The following is a 17,006-nucleotide window of genomic DNA, read 5'->3' on the forward strand; positions in this document are numbered from 1 at the left end:
AGACTGCCTTTCTTCGATTCAAGAAAAAGTATTTATATTTTTTTTTCTCCAATGATTGGAACGCTGATTTCTTTGATAAATAGTAAAAGAAAACTCTAGTTTTGTGACCATTGGAGCTGCTCTTGATCACCAAAAATATACCATGATAAAGCACTTGTTTTTCTAACTTGTCGGTCACCATATTTGTTATTGAAGGCACATATGACAAAGAAATCACCCATGGACAATGCAATAATAAAACCAAACTTTCAGGAAACAATTTCATTTACCTGTGTATTCTTGAAAAAGTAATTACTAACTATTTGACATACCTAAACTAAGTCAGTTTTAACAACAATGGATCTAAATTCTTTCTTTCAGTGTAATTGCAATCATAATAAAATAACATCAAACTCTATTCAAAGCGTAATTTTAGTATCATCTGTCTCACATTAAAAAAGTTTCAATGATCATCACTGAAAATTCTATTCAACCGCTATTTCTATACCCACTAACCACAAATGGATGTTCTTGTCTCTAAAACCCTTCATGGTTTAGAGTTTATTAATAATAAATAACTATTTTTTTTTGTGTCATGAAAAGAAACCTGATTCTGGATGTAGCAAAACAAAGGGTGGAACATGTGAATGTAGATCTTAGTTTTGTTTGAAATTTTGATTATTGTTTAAAAGGCTCTATTGAGCCTAATCATCATTCCAAAACTCGAAACAATCCAAACCCACGGACAAAAAACATAATGGTGGCTTCTCAGTTCTCACTTACTTTGTTATTATAATTCTGTCAAACTGTACTTGGAAGGAAGACTAAGACTCAGATACAAAAATTGAGGGATAGAGATAGAGAGATTGAAACTAAATTAAGTATCTGTGTTATATTTAGTATAAAATGTACTAAATTGAGTTATGTCTAAAGATTTAAAATAAATATGAATATTAAGTGGTAAATTTAGAATTTAAAAGATTAAATGAGAGTATTTTTTAAAAAAAATATTATTAAAGTCTAAGTCTCAAATTCCAAAAATATCAATCTCTTCTGTTTTTACTTTTTATAATTAATAAAAAGATTAAAATTTTGTGTCTTGAGATTTAGTTCTAGTCTTTACCCACTAAATACAATACTAAGGTAGCGTTTGGTGGAGAGACAGAGACGAAAAGACTGAGATTGAGAAACAGAGACTAAGAGACATGAATTGAAATAAATCTCAAGTATTCTATTTGGTGTAAAGTGGAAGACAGAAATTAAAACAAAAATGAAACTCTAATTTAATTTGCACAAAAAGTAAAATTGAAATTAATTAATTGAAGTGAAAGTATTTTAGGTATAAAATATTATTAAAGTTTCAGTCTCAATCTCTAAAAATTTCAGTATTTCAAAGACAAAATTTTTAGTACTAGTCTCTGAACTAACAAACACGATACTGAGTCTCAGTTTCTCAATCTTTATCTCAGTACTTCAAAACAAAGGTTACCTAAATTCTCTAGTCTCTCAATCTCAATTCTAGTCTCTAAAAATATATAAACACTACCTAACTAACTGCAAAAGAAAAAATATTCATCATGCTGATAATAATTAGTTCTATAATTCCGTCTTATTCATAAGGAAAAATCATAATTATTTTGACATAAGATTCCAATGTCATTGTTAAATTGATTTTTTTTTTTTGTAAAATTTAGCATCATTTTGGTGGATTGGCCTGGTCAACCCTAAATTAAAAATTAAACCCCAAACCATATACGGCTTAATCACTAATATTAGTTAATTCACATGGTACATATTCTATTGTTAGATGGGTACCACCCCAACTGCTATTTGGTGCAGATAGCAACTCATGCTCTTTAAAAAAAAAAAAAAAACCCTTTTTAATTAATTATTTTTATAATATTATTACTTTTACTTCAAGTGACAACCAAGTGAAGCAATGAAATACCTCCAAACAAAAGCTAAGCATTCAGTTTGGCGGTACCAATCATAACCTCAATAGTTAGCACCAACGTTTTCCTTAATCAAAAATACCATGTTGTTGTGGCCTTCAAGCACCAATGTTTATATTCCATTACATGGCCTAATTATTCCTCTTCATTCACAACAACTCTTTCATTCCATTGTTCCACTCTAAAAGTTTTGAAATAATAATGGGTTCAGTAGTTGAGAGATCAAAGAAGAAAACCCAGCTATGGAAGAAGGCCATGCTCCATTTTTCTCTCTGTTTTGTTATGGGGTTCTTCACAGGCCTAGCTCCAACCGGTAAATCTTCTATGTTCTCTTCAACCAAAGTTGTTACTTCTTCAAATAGAACAGGTTCTTCGATAAATGTCAATACAAGTTGGAGTATTTCTCCAATTTCTTCAGTTAATGTTCCTATGAAGCCAAGAATCTCAAAAACAACAATGTTGAATGTGAGGTCACATTCACAATTGAAGCCTAGAAGGCTCATCATCATTGTAACACCAACAAGCACAAAGCTTCCTTACCAAGCAGTGTTTTTGCGGCGGTTGGCAAATACCATTAGGCTTGTTCCACAACCATTGCTTTGGATCGTCGTTGAAGCAAAAACCGAATCCATGGAACTTCCAGGGATGTTGAGGAAGACTGGGATCATGTATAGGCATGTGGTTTTCAAAGAGAACTTCACTGACTTGGAAGCTGAATTGAATCACCAGAGGAACCTTGCTCTTAAGCACATTGAACACCATAGGCTAAGTGGTATTGTTCATTTTGCTGAGCTTTCCAATGTTTATGATCTCCAATTCTTCCAACAACTTAGAGACATTGAGTATGTCATTCTTTCCCTCCTATTTGCTAATCTTCTTTTATTCATGTACCATCATATTTTGTTTACACAAAAAATTAGTATTAAATCAGTTACTCTTAAAATATAAAATAAATATTGAAAATATGTTGGCTAATTTAGTAACTGATTTTTTATATACATAATATTTTTGATTCACATAATATAAAACGCTTTAATTTTTTAATCAATATAATCATATATATTTATGGGAAGCTCGTGAACTTGGATTAGTGTGTATAGATTAATTATTATATTGTATATTTCCATGTAGTGGGTAGAAGCATTAGAAAAATAAGAAGCAACTGGAAGTTCTTTGGTCCTTTAGGTATACCAAACTAGTTGGGGGATAGTAACAACAATTATTATGCATTATATTTCACATCTCTTAGGTGTGCTATCAATCAAGTTAAGATTTCCATTGTTAATTATTGTGTTAATGGCTAATATTGTAGGGTGTTTGGAACATGGCCAACGGCATTGTTAGCTGCAAACAGAAAGAGAGTGATAATAGAAGGACCTGTGTGTGATTCAAGACAAGTCATTGGTTGGCATCTTAGGAATATGAACAATGAAACCGAGACAGTCACTCCTCCAATTCATATTTCAAGCTTTGCATTCAACAGCTCCATTCTCTGGGATCCTGAAAGATGGGGCCGCACCTCATCTGTTCAAGACACCTCGCAGGTAAATATATATACACATTGATAATTGATTTGATGATTGATTTTTGTGTGTATATAATATTTTTGAATATCATTATGAGAGAACATACGCACATAAAAAATAACATAAGATATTATGTTGATTTATATTAGATTAATTAATTAGTTAAATATAAATTTATTTAAGCCGATACACATTTAATTTAATAATAAATAATATATGAGTCGATGTCATATTGATCAATATGCAAAAGAGTAGATTTTTCTCGCCAATATACAAATGCTATCCCTAAAACATAAAACAAAAAGTTGTTTTAACTATTTAATAATTTTGTTGGGACTTACAAAATTTGGTATCTTCATATATTCTAAATCTAAATGATTTGTGATAAACATGATTATGCCTTAACAACTTGAAATTTGTTACTTAGGTTTAGTTAACGTTTGGCCAACCTCCAACTACTTTAGAAAGAAAAAATCAAGGTGAAAAAGAAGAGTAAGATATTAGGTAATTACAATTTGATTGAGTAGTTCAACTAATCAGAATACTATTAGTATGTAGTGTTTTCTACTTATGAGGCAATCCTTCTTCCTTTTGCTACAAGATACAGGTGCAACCCATTGTCAATATTATCTTAATTAGAAAACACAGCCCAACATACTGACAATATTATCTCAATAAGAAAATTAAAATAGCAAGACATATATGTAGATATCATCACTTTTGCAAAAGAATCTCTACAATGGAATTTTGTTGCTTTTAATTCTTGTACTTATTAGCTTGTCTTTTTGGTTTTCTTAGAATTCAATCAAGTTTGTGAAGCAAGTGGTTCTAGAAGATGAGACAAAACTAAAGGGAATTCCACCAGAGGACTGCTCCAAAATTATGCTATGGCGTTTCAATTTTCGTGCTCGCACCATTTCAAATCACTAATTTCTGTCGATTATATCAGATAGCTCAAGATATATAATAATGAACGTTAAAGCAAAACAAAATTTGTCCAGTAATGGAATCATTCATTTTTTTATCTTTACTTTTACAAAAATTTTTTTGGCATGTTTAATTGTTTAATAATTTTATTGATTCTTATTATTTTCCAAATTCTTGTTAGCTTATAAAAGTGAGAATGTCATCTTCTAAGAAGCAAAAAGCATTTATGCATATATGATTAGTTCAAAAAGTTCCCAAGCTTATAGCAAAATTCTTGGTACTTGTATTTATTTATTTACGTATTTTGTTAATTTCCCGATATATATATATATATATATATTTATTGTGTGTGTAAAATTAAAGAAATAATTTCGATTTCTGTGCCTGTGAAATAAGCTCGTTTATTTAATACTATACGGAAACATAAATACTTAAAACTTTTTTTAGGATCATAAAAAATTTGAATTTTTACACAAAAAATGATATATAACAAATTTTTTATTTATTAAAAAAATAATTATATTTGTCATTGCCAGTAATTTTTGGTTGATCGGGATTTTTTTTATTTTCCAAAACGTCAATGACTAATAATTCTTTTTACTTGTCATTCACTTGACGACAAACTATGATCATGGGATGGTTTACATGTCTAGGTTGGACTTTGAATTTCTGATCTTTTATTTTAAGGGACCATATAATGAACTCTCTCTCACAGTATCTTTAGTTGAGTAGATCAATGATTAATTTGACGTGAATTCAAATTTTATTTAAAAATTTGTTATTAACTAATGAATTATTATATATAAAAATAAAATTTAAATTCTTAACATTTATTTAAGTAAATAAATAAATTAACCAAGATAAATAAACTAAATAGTAATTACTTGGTTTACACGCAATTTTTTTTAGTCCGGTAGATTCAATAGCTTCCAGTCCTAAGAAGCACACACTCACATACACAGCATACTCGCACATGGATTTGGATTCTCTAAATTTTGAATTTTTACTTTAGAAGATAAAGTGTAATCTTTTACTTTTGAATGATTTTTCTCTCATATTTATTCTTGTCTCTACCTATAAAATAAATAGTAAAAGATCACACTTTACTCTTTAAAGTAAAATTCAAATTTTAGAGGATCCAAATCCCTCGCACATATATTTAAAGGTTTTATCTATTAATTAATTACCATCAAGATTAAATCTAAATGCAACATATTAAAAAACAATATATTTAGTTATTCAAACAAAGTCTAGTTATGGTTTAACCCAAGGTTCTGAAAACCGAACCGGTCATCGAATCACTCTAAGCACTGGTTCACTGGTTCATAGGTCAACCGATTTGACCGTGGTTGAACCGTAAAAACCGTTTTATAATAAAATAATAATTAAAATGTAAATAAGCACATGAAAATATAATTATAGTCTAATCTAAACTTTAAAATATCATTCAAATTAAAAGTACTACATAAACCAAATGTTATAATCTCATTCAAATACAAATTCAAAGTTCAAAAGTCCTCAAACAACCAATCAAACCCAACATAGCATCATCAAGTTTTCCCCCTAACACTACAAGTTTGTGATTGATTTTCGTTACTCGCAAGAGGAGGAGAACGTTCATTCGAAGCAGAATTATTTTCAGCATTATTATTCCTAGGTAGGTCTTGATTGATACTTTCTTCCATACCTAAATATTACCAGCAATCCAACCCAATAATCTCAACTCTCAATTTCACAATAAATGAACAAACATCATCCAAAATCCAAAATTAGAGTATACAAAGTTACAAACAAGTAACAACTAAACAAGTACAACATCTCAGGTTCAATAAAATTTTTTGTTTACAAAATTAGAGTTCAGTTCATCAGAGTTCAGTTCATCAGAATCAATGAAATCCCAAAATTATTTCATAACAGTTTCAGAGAGTAGAGACTCAGAGTTCAGTTCATCATAGCACAGTTCATCAGAATCAATAAAATCAGAAAATAAACTCAGAACAGTTTCAGAATCAAAATCAGAGTTCAGTTCATCAGTTCAGTTCATCATAGCACAGTTCATCAGAATCAATGAAATCAAAAAATAAATTTAGAACAATTTCAGAATCAAAATCAGAGTTCAGTTCATCAGTTCAGTTCATCAGAATCAATAAAATCAAAAAATAAATTCAGAACAGTTTCAGAATCAAAATTAGAGTTCAGTTCATCAGTTCAGTTCATCAGTTCAGTTCAGCAGAATCAATGAAATAAAAAAATAATTTCAGAACAGTTTCAGAATCAAAATCAGAGTTCAGTTCATCAGAATCAATGAAATCACAAAATAAACTCATAACAGTTTCAGTTTTCAGAGCACAGTTTCATCAGAATGGGATTGCATCACAAAATCATGTTCATAACCTAATTAAAAATTACCTGGAAATGAGGAAATCTGTTGCTTTCTCTCAGAGCTTGAAGGACAACGCTTCAACGCTTCAACGCTTCAACGCTTCTCTACTGCTTTCTCAGAGGCAGAGTGCGACAGCGGTGACATGCGAAGTGGCTGAGGGCGTGAGTGCGACGGCGGTGAGGGCGTGAGTGCGACGGCGGTGAGGGCGTGAGTGGGATGGCGGTGACTGCGTCGAGGGCCTCCTGCTCCTGGAGTCTGGAGTTGACAACTGGGTGGTGAGTGCAGTGAGGAGAAAGTGGAGGCTGGAGGAACGAGGAGGAAGTGGAGGCTGGAGGAACGAGGAGAAGTGGAGCTGTGGAGGAACGAGGAGGAAGTGTGAAGTGTGACTGTGAACTCGCGAAGGAGAAAGGGAATTAGGGTTGGGTTCCCTCAGCAGCACAAAACGGCGCCGTTTTGATGCAATATTAAAAAACCGGCCGGGTCCCGGTTCGGTTCGACCGACCGGTAACCGGCCGGTTCGTCGGTTCAAGTTCGGTTTTTAAACACTGCGGTTTTTGTTATCACCCGAACCGTAACAGTGACCGGTTCACGGTTCAACCGGTTCGACCGGCCGCTTCGAACCGGTTTTCAGAACATTGGTTTAACCATAATATTTTTTTGGGACTGGGCCCGTGATATGTTAAGGAAATGTCTGGATCAATATTGGGCCATCTCTTGGACCCAAAGGGAAGTTAGTAGTTAATGATATTAAGGCCCAATAGATTAATCAATTGGTACCTGGCTAGCCCGTGAGATGCCGTGCCAATACGCAACCAAAAAGAGAAGAAAATAAAAAAAAAACATAATTTTGATGAGTTGAGATTGTCATCAAATTGACAAATTGTATCTTGTGACTTAAGTAAATATTATTAGTTCTGACACTCATTAAATAAACGCTCATCATATAAAGGGAAGGATATGGTTACAATGTCTATATTATTAATCTATCAAAAGTGCACTAGACAACAGAAAGCAAATATCTGATAGACTCTCTCTCTATTACAATGAACATAGTAATTATAAAATTTCGCAATACTTCAAAATATATAACTTAAATTAAGATTATATTTTATTATTTTTTAATGTGATCATTGTTAGACTCTATTTCCCAGTTTGGGTCAAAAGAAGTGGTCCGCGTAAGAACATCCCTCTTAGAACATATTTGTTGTAATTTGGGTCTAAGCAAATTTTTTTTTCAAACACTGTGAATAACAGATTAAGAAAGTCTAAGTACTAACACTTTTATTAAAATTTAGCCAATATTTAATCAATAAAAGAAATATAAATAATTTTATACTATTAGATAAAAATATTACACTATTAAAAATACTAATAATAAGTAATTAATAACTACAAATCATAATAAAATTTACTGACCCTAACACTTTTTTAAAAATTTTTAACACATGTCTAAATATATTATTTACCTTTAATAGTTGTATTTCTCGTATTGTTATCGGCTTGCTTGAATATCAAAGTCTCATACTATTACATCTTTACCATAGTGAATCTGACAACTTAAAATAAAGATGTTTGTTGAGTGTCATGTCTTAATCCTACAAATTCATATCCTACAACTATAACTAAAACTATATCAGGTAATCCTAATTTCATCTCTGAAACAAGTATATTCTTTATTTTATTTTTTATTTTCAAATTAAAAAATTTATCTAATAATAAAAAAATGTAATTTAAACGAATTTAAACGAATTTAGTTAAACTTAAATCTAATTTTTTAAAATAAATAAATAAATAAATAAATAAAATTGGGTCATTCTATAATATATAGACCCAACCGGGGTATATATATATATATATATATATGGCTATTTTTATGGTATCTATGAATTTTTGTCTAAATGTTGCCTAACTTACTTTTTGTAGTAAGTTTTGATTTTTTAAAAATTATTTATTTTTATATCTTTTAAATAAAATAATAATTTTTAATCTTTTTTAGTAAATAGGCACCACATTATAGGCATCATAGCATTCACCTATATATATATATAGTGTTAATTTGAATTGATACAATATTTAATTGACGTATATAATATTGAATACTATATATAGGAAAACAACGAAATCTTAAAAGTAAATATGAATTCAATACATATTCTTCATATTTGGTCCTACCCTACAACTCGACTCAACAATAACGATTCACATAATTCGGACGAACTAAAATATAGGTCTCTCATTATTTTTGTTATCACCATTAAAGTGATAAGCACTTTAAATATAGGGTAACTTCCATTTTATAAAGGTATAATTATTCATGTTTATCTAAAGTCATTTTTAAAATATAATCATATATTAATATTTTAGATACTAATTTAACTAAAAAGTATAACTTTAAAAAAAAAACTGTAAAAGCATACTCAAAAATGACAAAATAATATATATTATTTTTAGATAAAATATATATTATTTATCTAAAATATTAAGTTACATCCATATCTATAATATTTCTTATTTATGTGTCCAAATTACGTCGTTCATTTGAAAAAAATAAACTATCAAAATATATCTAAAATCTATATTTTTGATAAAAATAATCTTAAAAATATCAATGATAAATAAATTTTTAAAAATTAAAAAATATGAAAAAAATCCAAATATTAACTATATCCTCCAAAACATATAGAGATGGAATTGTAATGTAATTTTTTTATGAGTATAGTGAAAAATAAGAGATATTAATCTTTAAAATTCGGTGACTTTACATCTGGTGAATTTTTTGTGAATGACCTAAAATATTTTTGAAAAATGAAAAAAGTATTGTGATAAGTTCAAAGATGTGGATGTTCATTTATTATATGGGTGGCTGTTTTTTTTTCTATGAAGAAATGAAACTTCCAAACCAAACTCAAATTAAATGAAGTTTGGAATAGTCAATACTTTACCTCTATAAATAGTGAGGTCTAAGAGAGTTGAGATACACACTACACATTAATAAAACAATTCTCTCTCTTTATGTTGCAATACTTCTTTCTCTCTCTTTATATTTTTTTATTTTATATTTGTTACCTCTTATTTATTTATTTATTTATTTTATAACACGTTATCAGCACGAAGCTCTAACGAAATTTTAGGAAGACTCCAAGTAACAAATTTTCATTATGTTGAAACTCTTTCATCTTGAATTCAATGCTATTAATATATCTGGAAATAATTATTTATCATGGATACTAGATGTTAAAATCCATCTTGATTCAATGGATCTTGGATATACCATTAAGGCTGAAAATAATCCCAGAAGGATAAAGTCAAAGCTATGATTTTCCTTCGTCGTCATCTTGAAGTATGATTGAAAAATGAATATCATACATTAAAAGATCCTGCAGATCTGTGGAAAGACCTTGAAGAAAGGTACAATCATGGAAAGATGGTGATACTTCCTCAAGCCCAATATGTTAGAGAAAATTTTTTTGACCTTCCATGTCTCGAATATGCTCCTACAGCAGCAGTATCGAGAAACGGAATTTAAAAATATTCTAAGTTAATTTATTGCTTTCTTGTTGCTGAACGCAACAATGAGTGACTCTTAAGAAATCATGAAGCGCGCCCAGCTGGCACTGCCCCATTTCCTGAAGAAAATGCGGCAAATTATAACCCTAGAAGAGGTAAATGACAAGATTTTAATAACAAAAAAAATTATGGAAAGAAAATGAATTATAATCACAAGAGAGGATCTCACCAGAAGTGAGATAAAGAAAGAAACAATGGGCAAAGTAAATCAATTAAGGATAAATGCTTCCGTTGTGGTGGAAAGGGCCATTGGTCACGTACCTGTCGTACCCCAAGGCACCTAGTTGATCTTTATCAAGCATCCTTGAAAAGGGATGACAAAAGAAAGAAAACAAATTTTGTTTCAAATGATGAAAATTCCACCACTTATTATGATGTATCTAATTTCTTTAAGGATTCTGAAGGAAATTTTGGCTACTTGATTAACGATAGAATAGTTTGATATATGTATGTGTTTGTTAAGTATTCATGTGAATAATTTTACTGTGCATGTACTTCTACTCATTTTATTATTATTATCATTTGTTTTTTGAAGAAAAATGGCAAGGATATATTCTGAAGATATTTGCCTTGCGGATAGTGCAAGTTTGCACACTATTCTTAAAAGTGATATATATTTTACCCATCTTGTATCAAAAGAAGAGTATGTTAATACTATTATTGGCTCGGGCAATGTGATAGAAGGCTCTGGAAGAGCTATAATTTTGTTTCCTGGAGGAACAAAATTTGTAATAAATAATGCACTATTATCTACCAAATCTCTGAGGAACTTGTTGAGTTTCAAAGATATTTGTCGAAATGGATATCATATTGAAACAATGAATGAGGGAAATCATGAGTATTTATGTATCACAACTCATGATTTAAATAAAAAGGTTATATTAGAAAAATTGCCCTCACTTTCATTTGTGTTATATTATACAAAGATTAGTGCATTTGAATCACATGCCATTGTAAACCAGAAGTTTACTAGCCCAAATGAATTCATAACTTGGCATGATAGATTGGGTCATCCGGGAACAACCATGATGAGGAGAATTATTGAAAACTCCCATGGTCATTCACTAAAGAACCAGAAGATTCTTAAATCTGGTGAATTTTGTTGTGCTGCGTGTTTTCAAGGAAAATTAATTTTAAGGTAATCACCAGTAAAGATTGGATTTGAGTCCTCTGAATTCCTAGAAAGGATTCAAGGTGATATATGTGGACCTATTCATCCACCATGTGGATCTTTTAGATATTTTATGGTCCTTATAGACGCATCTTCGAGATGGTCACATGTGTGCTTATTATCTTCTCGCAACCTGGCGGTTGTGAGATTACTGGCTCAAATTATTCGATTAAAAGCACAATTTTCAGAAAATCCAATAAAAGCAATTTGTCTTGATAATGCTGGTGAATTTACTTCCCAAGCATTTGACGCTTATTGTATGGCTAATGGAATAAGTGTTGAACATCCAGTAGCTTATGTTCACACACAAAATGGGTTAGCATAATCACTTATTAAGCGCCTCCAATTAATTGCTAGACCCTTGCTTATGAGAACAAATCTCCCAACTTCGGTTTGGGGGTATGCTATTTTACATGCCACGGCACTTGTTCGTTTGAGGCCAACGAGTTACCATCAGTTCTCTCCTATGCAATTAGCTTTTGGCCAGCAGCCAAATGTCTCCCATTTAAGAATATTTGGGTGTGCGATATATGTTCCCATTGCCCCACCTAATCGCACCAAAATGGGATTCCAAAGAAAATTGGGGATATATGTTGAATATGATTCTCCCTCTATAGTGAGGTATCTTGAGATACAAACGGGAGATGTATTTAAAGCCCGATTTGCGGATTGTCATTTTGATGAATCAAAATTTTTGACATTAGGGGGAGAGAATAAGCTTCCTGAAAAGGAACTTAATTGGAATGCATCATCGTTGATGCATTTAGATCCTCGATCAGGGCAATGTGAACTAGAAGTTCAAAAGATTATACATTTGCAAAGAATAGCAAATGAATTGCCTGATGCATTTTCTGATACAAAGAGAATAGCCAAATCTTATATACCAGCGGAAAATGCCCCAATTCGAATTGATGTCCCAGTAGGACAAATAGCCACTAAAGCAAATACACGCCAGAGGCGTGGCAGGCCTGTCGGTTCCAAAGATAGAAATCCTCGAAAGAGAAAAGAGGTAAATACTATTCCTGTTGAAAAAGACATTGTAAAGACACATGCAGTTGTCCAAAATTCTGATATAACGCCAGAAGACGTTCAGGTACCTGAAAATTGTAAAAATGACGAGATCTCGATAAATTATGTCTTTACAGGAGAGAAATGAGACCAAAATAAGACAATTGTCAATGAAATATTTGCATATAATGTGGCATTGAATATCATGCATGAAAGTAAGGATCTTGAGCCAAAATCAATCGAAGAATGTCGACAAAGGAATGATTGGCCAAAATGGAAAGAAGCCATGAAGGCTGAGTTAGACTCACTTGCAAAACGTGAAATCTTTGGACCTGTAGTCCGTACACCAGAAGATGTAAAACCTATTGGATACCGGTGGGTATTTGTGAGAAAACGAAATGAGAAAAATGAAGTTGTGCGCTATAAAGCCCGACTTGTGGCACAAGGTTTTTCACAAAGGCCCGATATAGATTATGAAGAAATGTATTCCCCTGTAGTGGATGCGATAACATTGCGTTATTTGGTCAGTTTATCTGCATATCATAAACTGCATATGCATTTAACGGATGTGGTAACAACCTATTTATACGGCTCATTAGATCGGGATATCTATATGAAAGTCCCTGAAGGACTAAAGATATCTAAACCATTCAATGAATATTCGCAAGGGTTATACTCAGTCAAATTGCAAAGATCTTTATATGGTCTAAAGCAATCTGGACGAATATGGTATAATCATCTTACTGAGTATCTGGCCAAAAACAGATTCAAGAATGATGATATCTGTCCATGTGTTTTCATAAAGAAAATCGCATCTGGATTCATTATAATTGCTGTGTATGTTGATGATTTAAATATCATTGGGACTCCTGAAGAGATTCCAACAATTATAAAAACTCTGAAAGAAGAGTTTGAGATGAAAGATCTTGGAAGGACTAAATTTTGTCTCGGCCTGCAGATTGAGCATACATAAAATGAGATCTTTATTCATCAAGCAACATACACAGAGAAGATCTTGAAGACATTTTATATGGATAAGTCACATCCATTAAGTAGCCCAATGATAATAAGATCTTTAGATGTGAAAAAGGATCAAGTTCGTCCTAAAGAAGAGAATGAAGATATCCTTGGTCCTGAAGTGCCATATATTAGTGCCATTAGAGCGCTAATGTATCTTGCTAATAATACACGACCTGACATATCATTCACGGTGAATTTACTAGCAAGGTATAGTTCCTCTCCAACCAGAAGACATTGGAGTGGAATCAAGCGAATCTTTCGATATCTTCATGGAACGGTTGATATGGGATTATTTTATCCATATGAATCCAAGTCAGAGTTAGTTGGATATGCTGATGCTGGATACTTGTCTGATCCGCACAAAAGGAGATCTCAAACAGGATACCTGTTCACACATATGGTGGTACAGCTATATCATGGAGGTCCACGAAATAGACAATTGCTGCAACATCCTCTAATCATGATGAAATACTAGCGATACATGAAGTTAGTCGCGAGTGTTTTTGGCTGAGGAGTGTGATCCAATATATTCTGTCATCATGTGGACTGATTGATCAGAAGATAGCTCCAACTGTCCTGTTTGAAGATAATACAGCATGCATTGCTCAACTTAAAGGTGGATACATTAAAGGTGATAGAACAAAGCATATTTCTCCCAAATTGTTCTTCACTCATGATCTTCAGAATCAAGGGACAATTGATATCCATCAGATCCACTCATGTGACAATCTGACAGATTTGTTTACAAAGTTACTCCCAAAATCTTTTTTTGAAAGATTGGTACATCAAATTGGGATGCACCAATTTCGAGATATTAAATGATGTCGGCAAGAGGGGGAGACTGTACTCTTTTCTCCTTGGTCAGGTTTTTTTCCCATTGGGTTTTTCTTGACAATGTTTTTAATGAGGCAGTCTCTATCACTAAAGGGTATTGTACTCTTTTTCCTTTACTAAGGTTTTTTTCCCACTGGATTTTTCTTAGTAAGGTTTTAACGAGGCAATAATCCTAAATGGTCATCCAAGGGGGAGTGTTGTGATAAGTTTAAAGATGTGGATGCCCATTTATTATATGGATGGCTGTTTTTTCCCTATGAAGAAATGAAACTCCCAAGCCAAACTCAAATTAAATGAAGTTTGGAATAATCAATACTTTACCTGTATGAATAGTGAGGTCTAAGAGAGTTGAGATACACACTACACATTAATAAAACAATTCTCCTCTTTATGTTGCAATACTTCTTTCTCTCTCTTTATATTTTTTTATTTTATATTTGTTACCTCTTCTTTATTTATTTATTTATTTATTTTATAACAAAAAGATCTCTGAATCAAATTTCCTTCATTTTTTATATATACTTTTTAGATTGTTATCTAAATGTTTCACACAAAACTCAAATTAAATATATAAATATTTTGCAAAATAATAATGTCGTTTATCCTTTATAGAAAAAGGAATATTTTTATTTTATTTTTTAAAATTTATTTGTCATTCATATTTTTTGAAATTATTTTGTCTGTGACATAAATTTTGGATAACATTTTAGTAATTTATCCAGATAAATACAATAAATATCATCTATTTCTTATTAATATCTGTTGGAATAAATTAATTTCAATTACCCAGATCATCCATATTAAATCACCAAAATATCTCATAATGCGGAAGCGTACCTTTACTCACAAAAGTTAGAAATTAATAGAAGGATTTAGATCTTGTGGTTCTTTCAATCTTCCTCAACCAAAACCTTCTGTATTCTTAGGTGGCTGAACTGCAACTCTTTTGATGGGAAAAGAGCAACAAAAGCGACTTTGGTATATTGGGGACCGAAACCCCGAAGGCACTATTTATATTTGAGCATGACACCCATTAAACCCTCAAACCCAAATAAAATAGTATATAAAATTCAAAAGATAATATATCTAAAATCCAAAAGATATTTATCTAAAGAACAAAAGATAATATCTGATTTTATTCTCATTTAATTCCAAATCAAAAGTAATAATGACTTATTCAATTTAGCATTTATAACAATAAATGAGATCACCATTATATAAGTCATTTAATTTGAAATAGCATAATTTGTGATTATAATTAATATATGTATTGCCCACAAACAAATTAGAAAATTGAAATAATTTCTTAACAATCTCCCACTTGGGTTATACATATATTCTTTTTTGATATAATCACATCTTATAAACTTTATGCGCGCATCTGAATGCTATTTCTCTCATTACTTTAACAATCTGGTCCGTCTCATACACTAGATATGGAACTACCACAGCTTTTATCACATTAATCTCGTGACTGAACCACGACAATCACCATCCTAATATACTTAACGACATAGATCAAATTTGGATGAGTAATATGGAAATTACATGCCAAGTGATATCATGCGTGTCTATTTCCAGCTGGTCCAACTTTAAAACTTTATTGAGATCAAACACAATACAAATATTACAAAATGAACATTTCACATAATATGAAATAAACCATCAACTTAATTCTGCAGAAAAATAATTCAATATCTGTCATAGGACATATAGCATAAAATAAACTCCCACTAAACCAAGGCATCACTCATATTGACACCCATCCGAGAAGAGTGCTCATGAAAGACTTTAGGGATCAATTCGTTGGTTAATGAGTCTGCTAGCATATACTTTGTTCCTATATGTCCTATGGAAATCTGTTTTTGTTAAACTTTCTCCTTGACAACTAAGAACTTGATGTCTGTATGCTTCGATTTTGTCAAGCTCTTATTGTTGTTGGAGTATAGTACTACTGACTTATTGTTACAAAATATCTTTAATGACCATTCAATGTCATCTACTATACGAAGCCCAGTGACAAAGTTTTGCAACCATATGCGATGAAATCGGAATCAGAGTACCCAATGATCTCCAAATTTTCTGATCTCCGATAAGTAAGCATGTAATCCTTTATTCTCTTTAGATAGCACATTATGCGTTTAACAACTATCCAATGATCTATGCTCGGATTGCTCAAGTATCTACCCAACACTCCCACTATAAATGATATATCAGAATGTGTGCAAACTTGAACATGCATTAAGATCCTTAGTGCTGATGCATAAGGTTTATCATTCATTGCTGCCTCTCAATATCATTTTAGGGCATTGCTTGAGACTGAACTTGTCTCTGTTAGTTACGGGTGTGTCCATTGGTCTACAACTTTCTATGCCATATCTACTTAAAATCTTTTCGAGATAGTTCTTTTGTGATAATCTAAGAATACCTTGAGAGCGATCTCTTAGTATCTTGAATCCTAATACAAAAGAGGCATCGCCAAGATCTTTCATTTCGAATTTGTTCGATAGAAATTTCTTAGTTTTATGAAACAAGCCTATATCCTTACTGGCAAGTAGAATGTCATCAACATATAAGACCAAAATATGTATTTACTCCCACTGAACTTGCGGTATACACACTTATCCATGATATTTATC

At 31.5% G+C, this 17,006-nt stretch overlaps 1 protein-coding gene and 1 long non-coding RNA gene across 2 annotated transcripts; one reads left to right on the top strand and one right to left on the bottom strand.

Moving 5' to 3' along the window:
• The first annotated feature begins 1,934 nt into the window (after window positions 1-1,934).
• Window positions 1,935-4,634, top strand: LOC112696468 (beta-1,4-xylosyltransferase IRX9). Its single transcript, XM_025749261.3, has 3 exons — window positions 1,935-2,773; window positions 3,244-3,475; window positions 4,256-4,634. Exons 1-3 carry the CDS (start codon window positions 2,133-2,135, stop codon window positions 4,385-4,387), a joined length of 1,005 nt encoding a protein of 334 aa, XP_025605046.1. The 5' UTR covers window positions 1,935-2,132; the 3' UTR covers window positions 4,388-4,634.
• Window positions 4,635-5,800: 1,166 nt separating this feature from the next.
• Window positions 5,801-7,204, bottom strand: LOC112696469 (uncharacterized). The gene is made up of 2 exons (XR_003150721.3): window positions 6,794-7,204; window positions 5,801-6,071 (listed from the first exon to the last, which is right to left on the bottom strand). It is a non-coding gene; the product is annotated as an uncharacterized lncRNA (long non-coding RNA).
• Window positions 7,205-17,006: the final 9,802 nt, after the last annotated feature.

Source organism: Arachis hypogaea, chromosome 6 (assembly GCF_003086295.3).
Source record: "Arachis hypogaea cultivar Tifrunner chromosome 6, arahy.Tifrunner.gnm2.J5K5, whole genome shotgun sequence".
Lineage (NCBI taxonomy): Eukaryota > Viridiplantae > Streptophyta > Magnoliopsida > Fabales > Fabaceae > Arachis > Arachis hypogaea.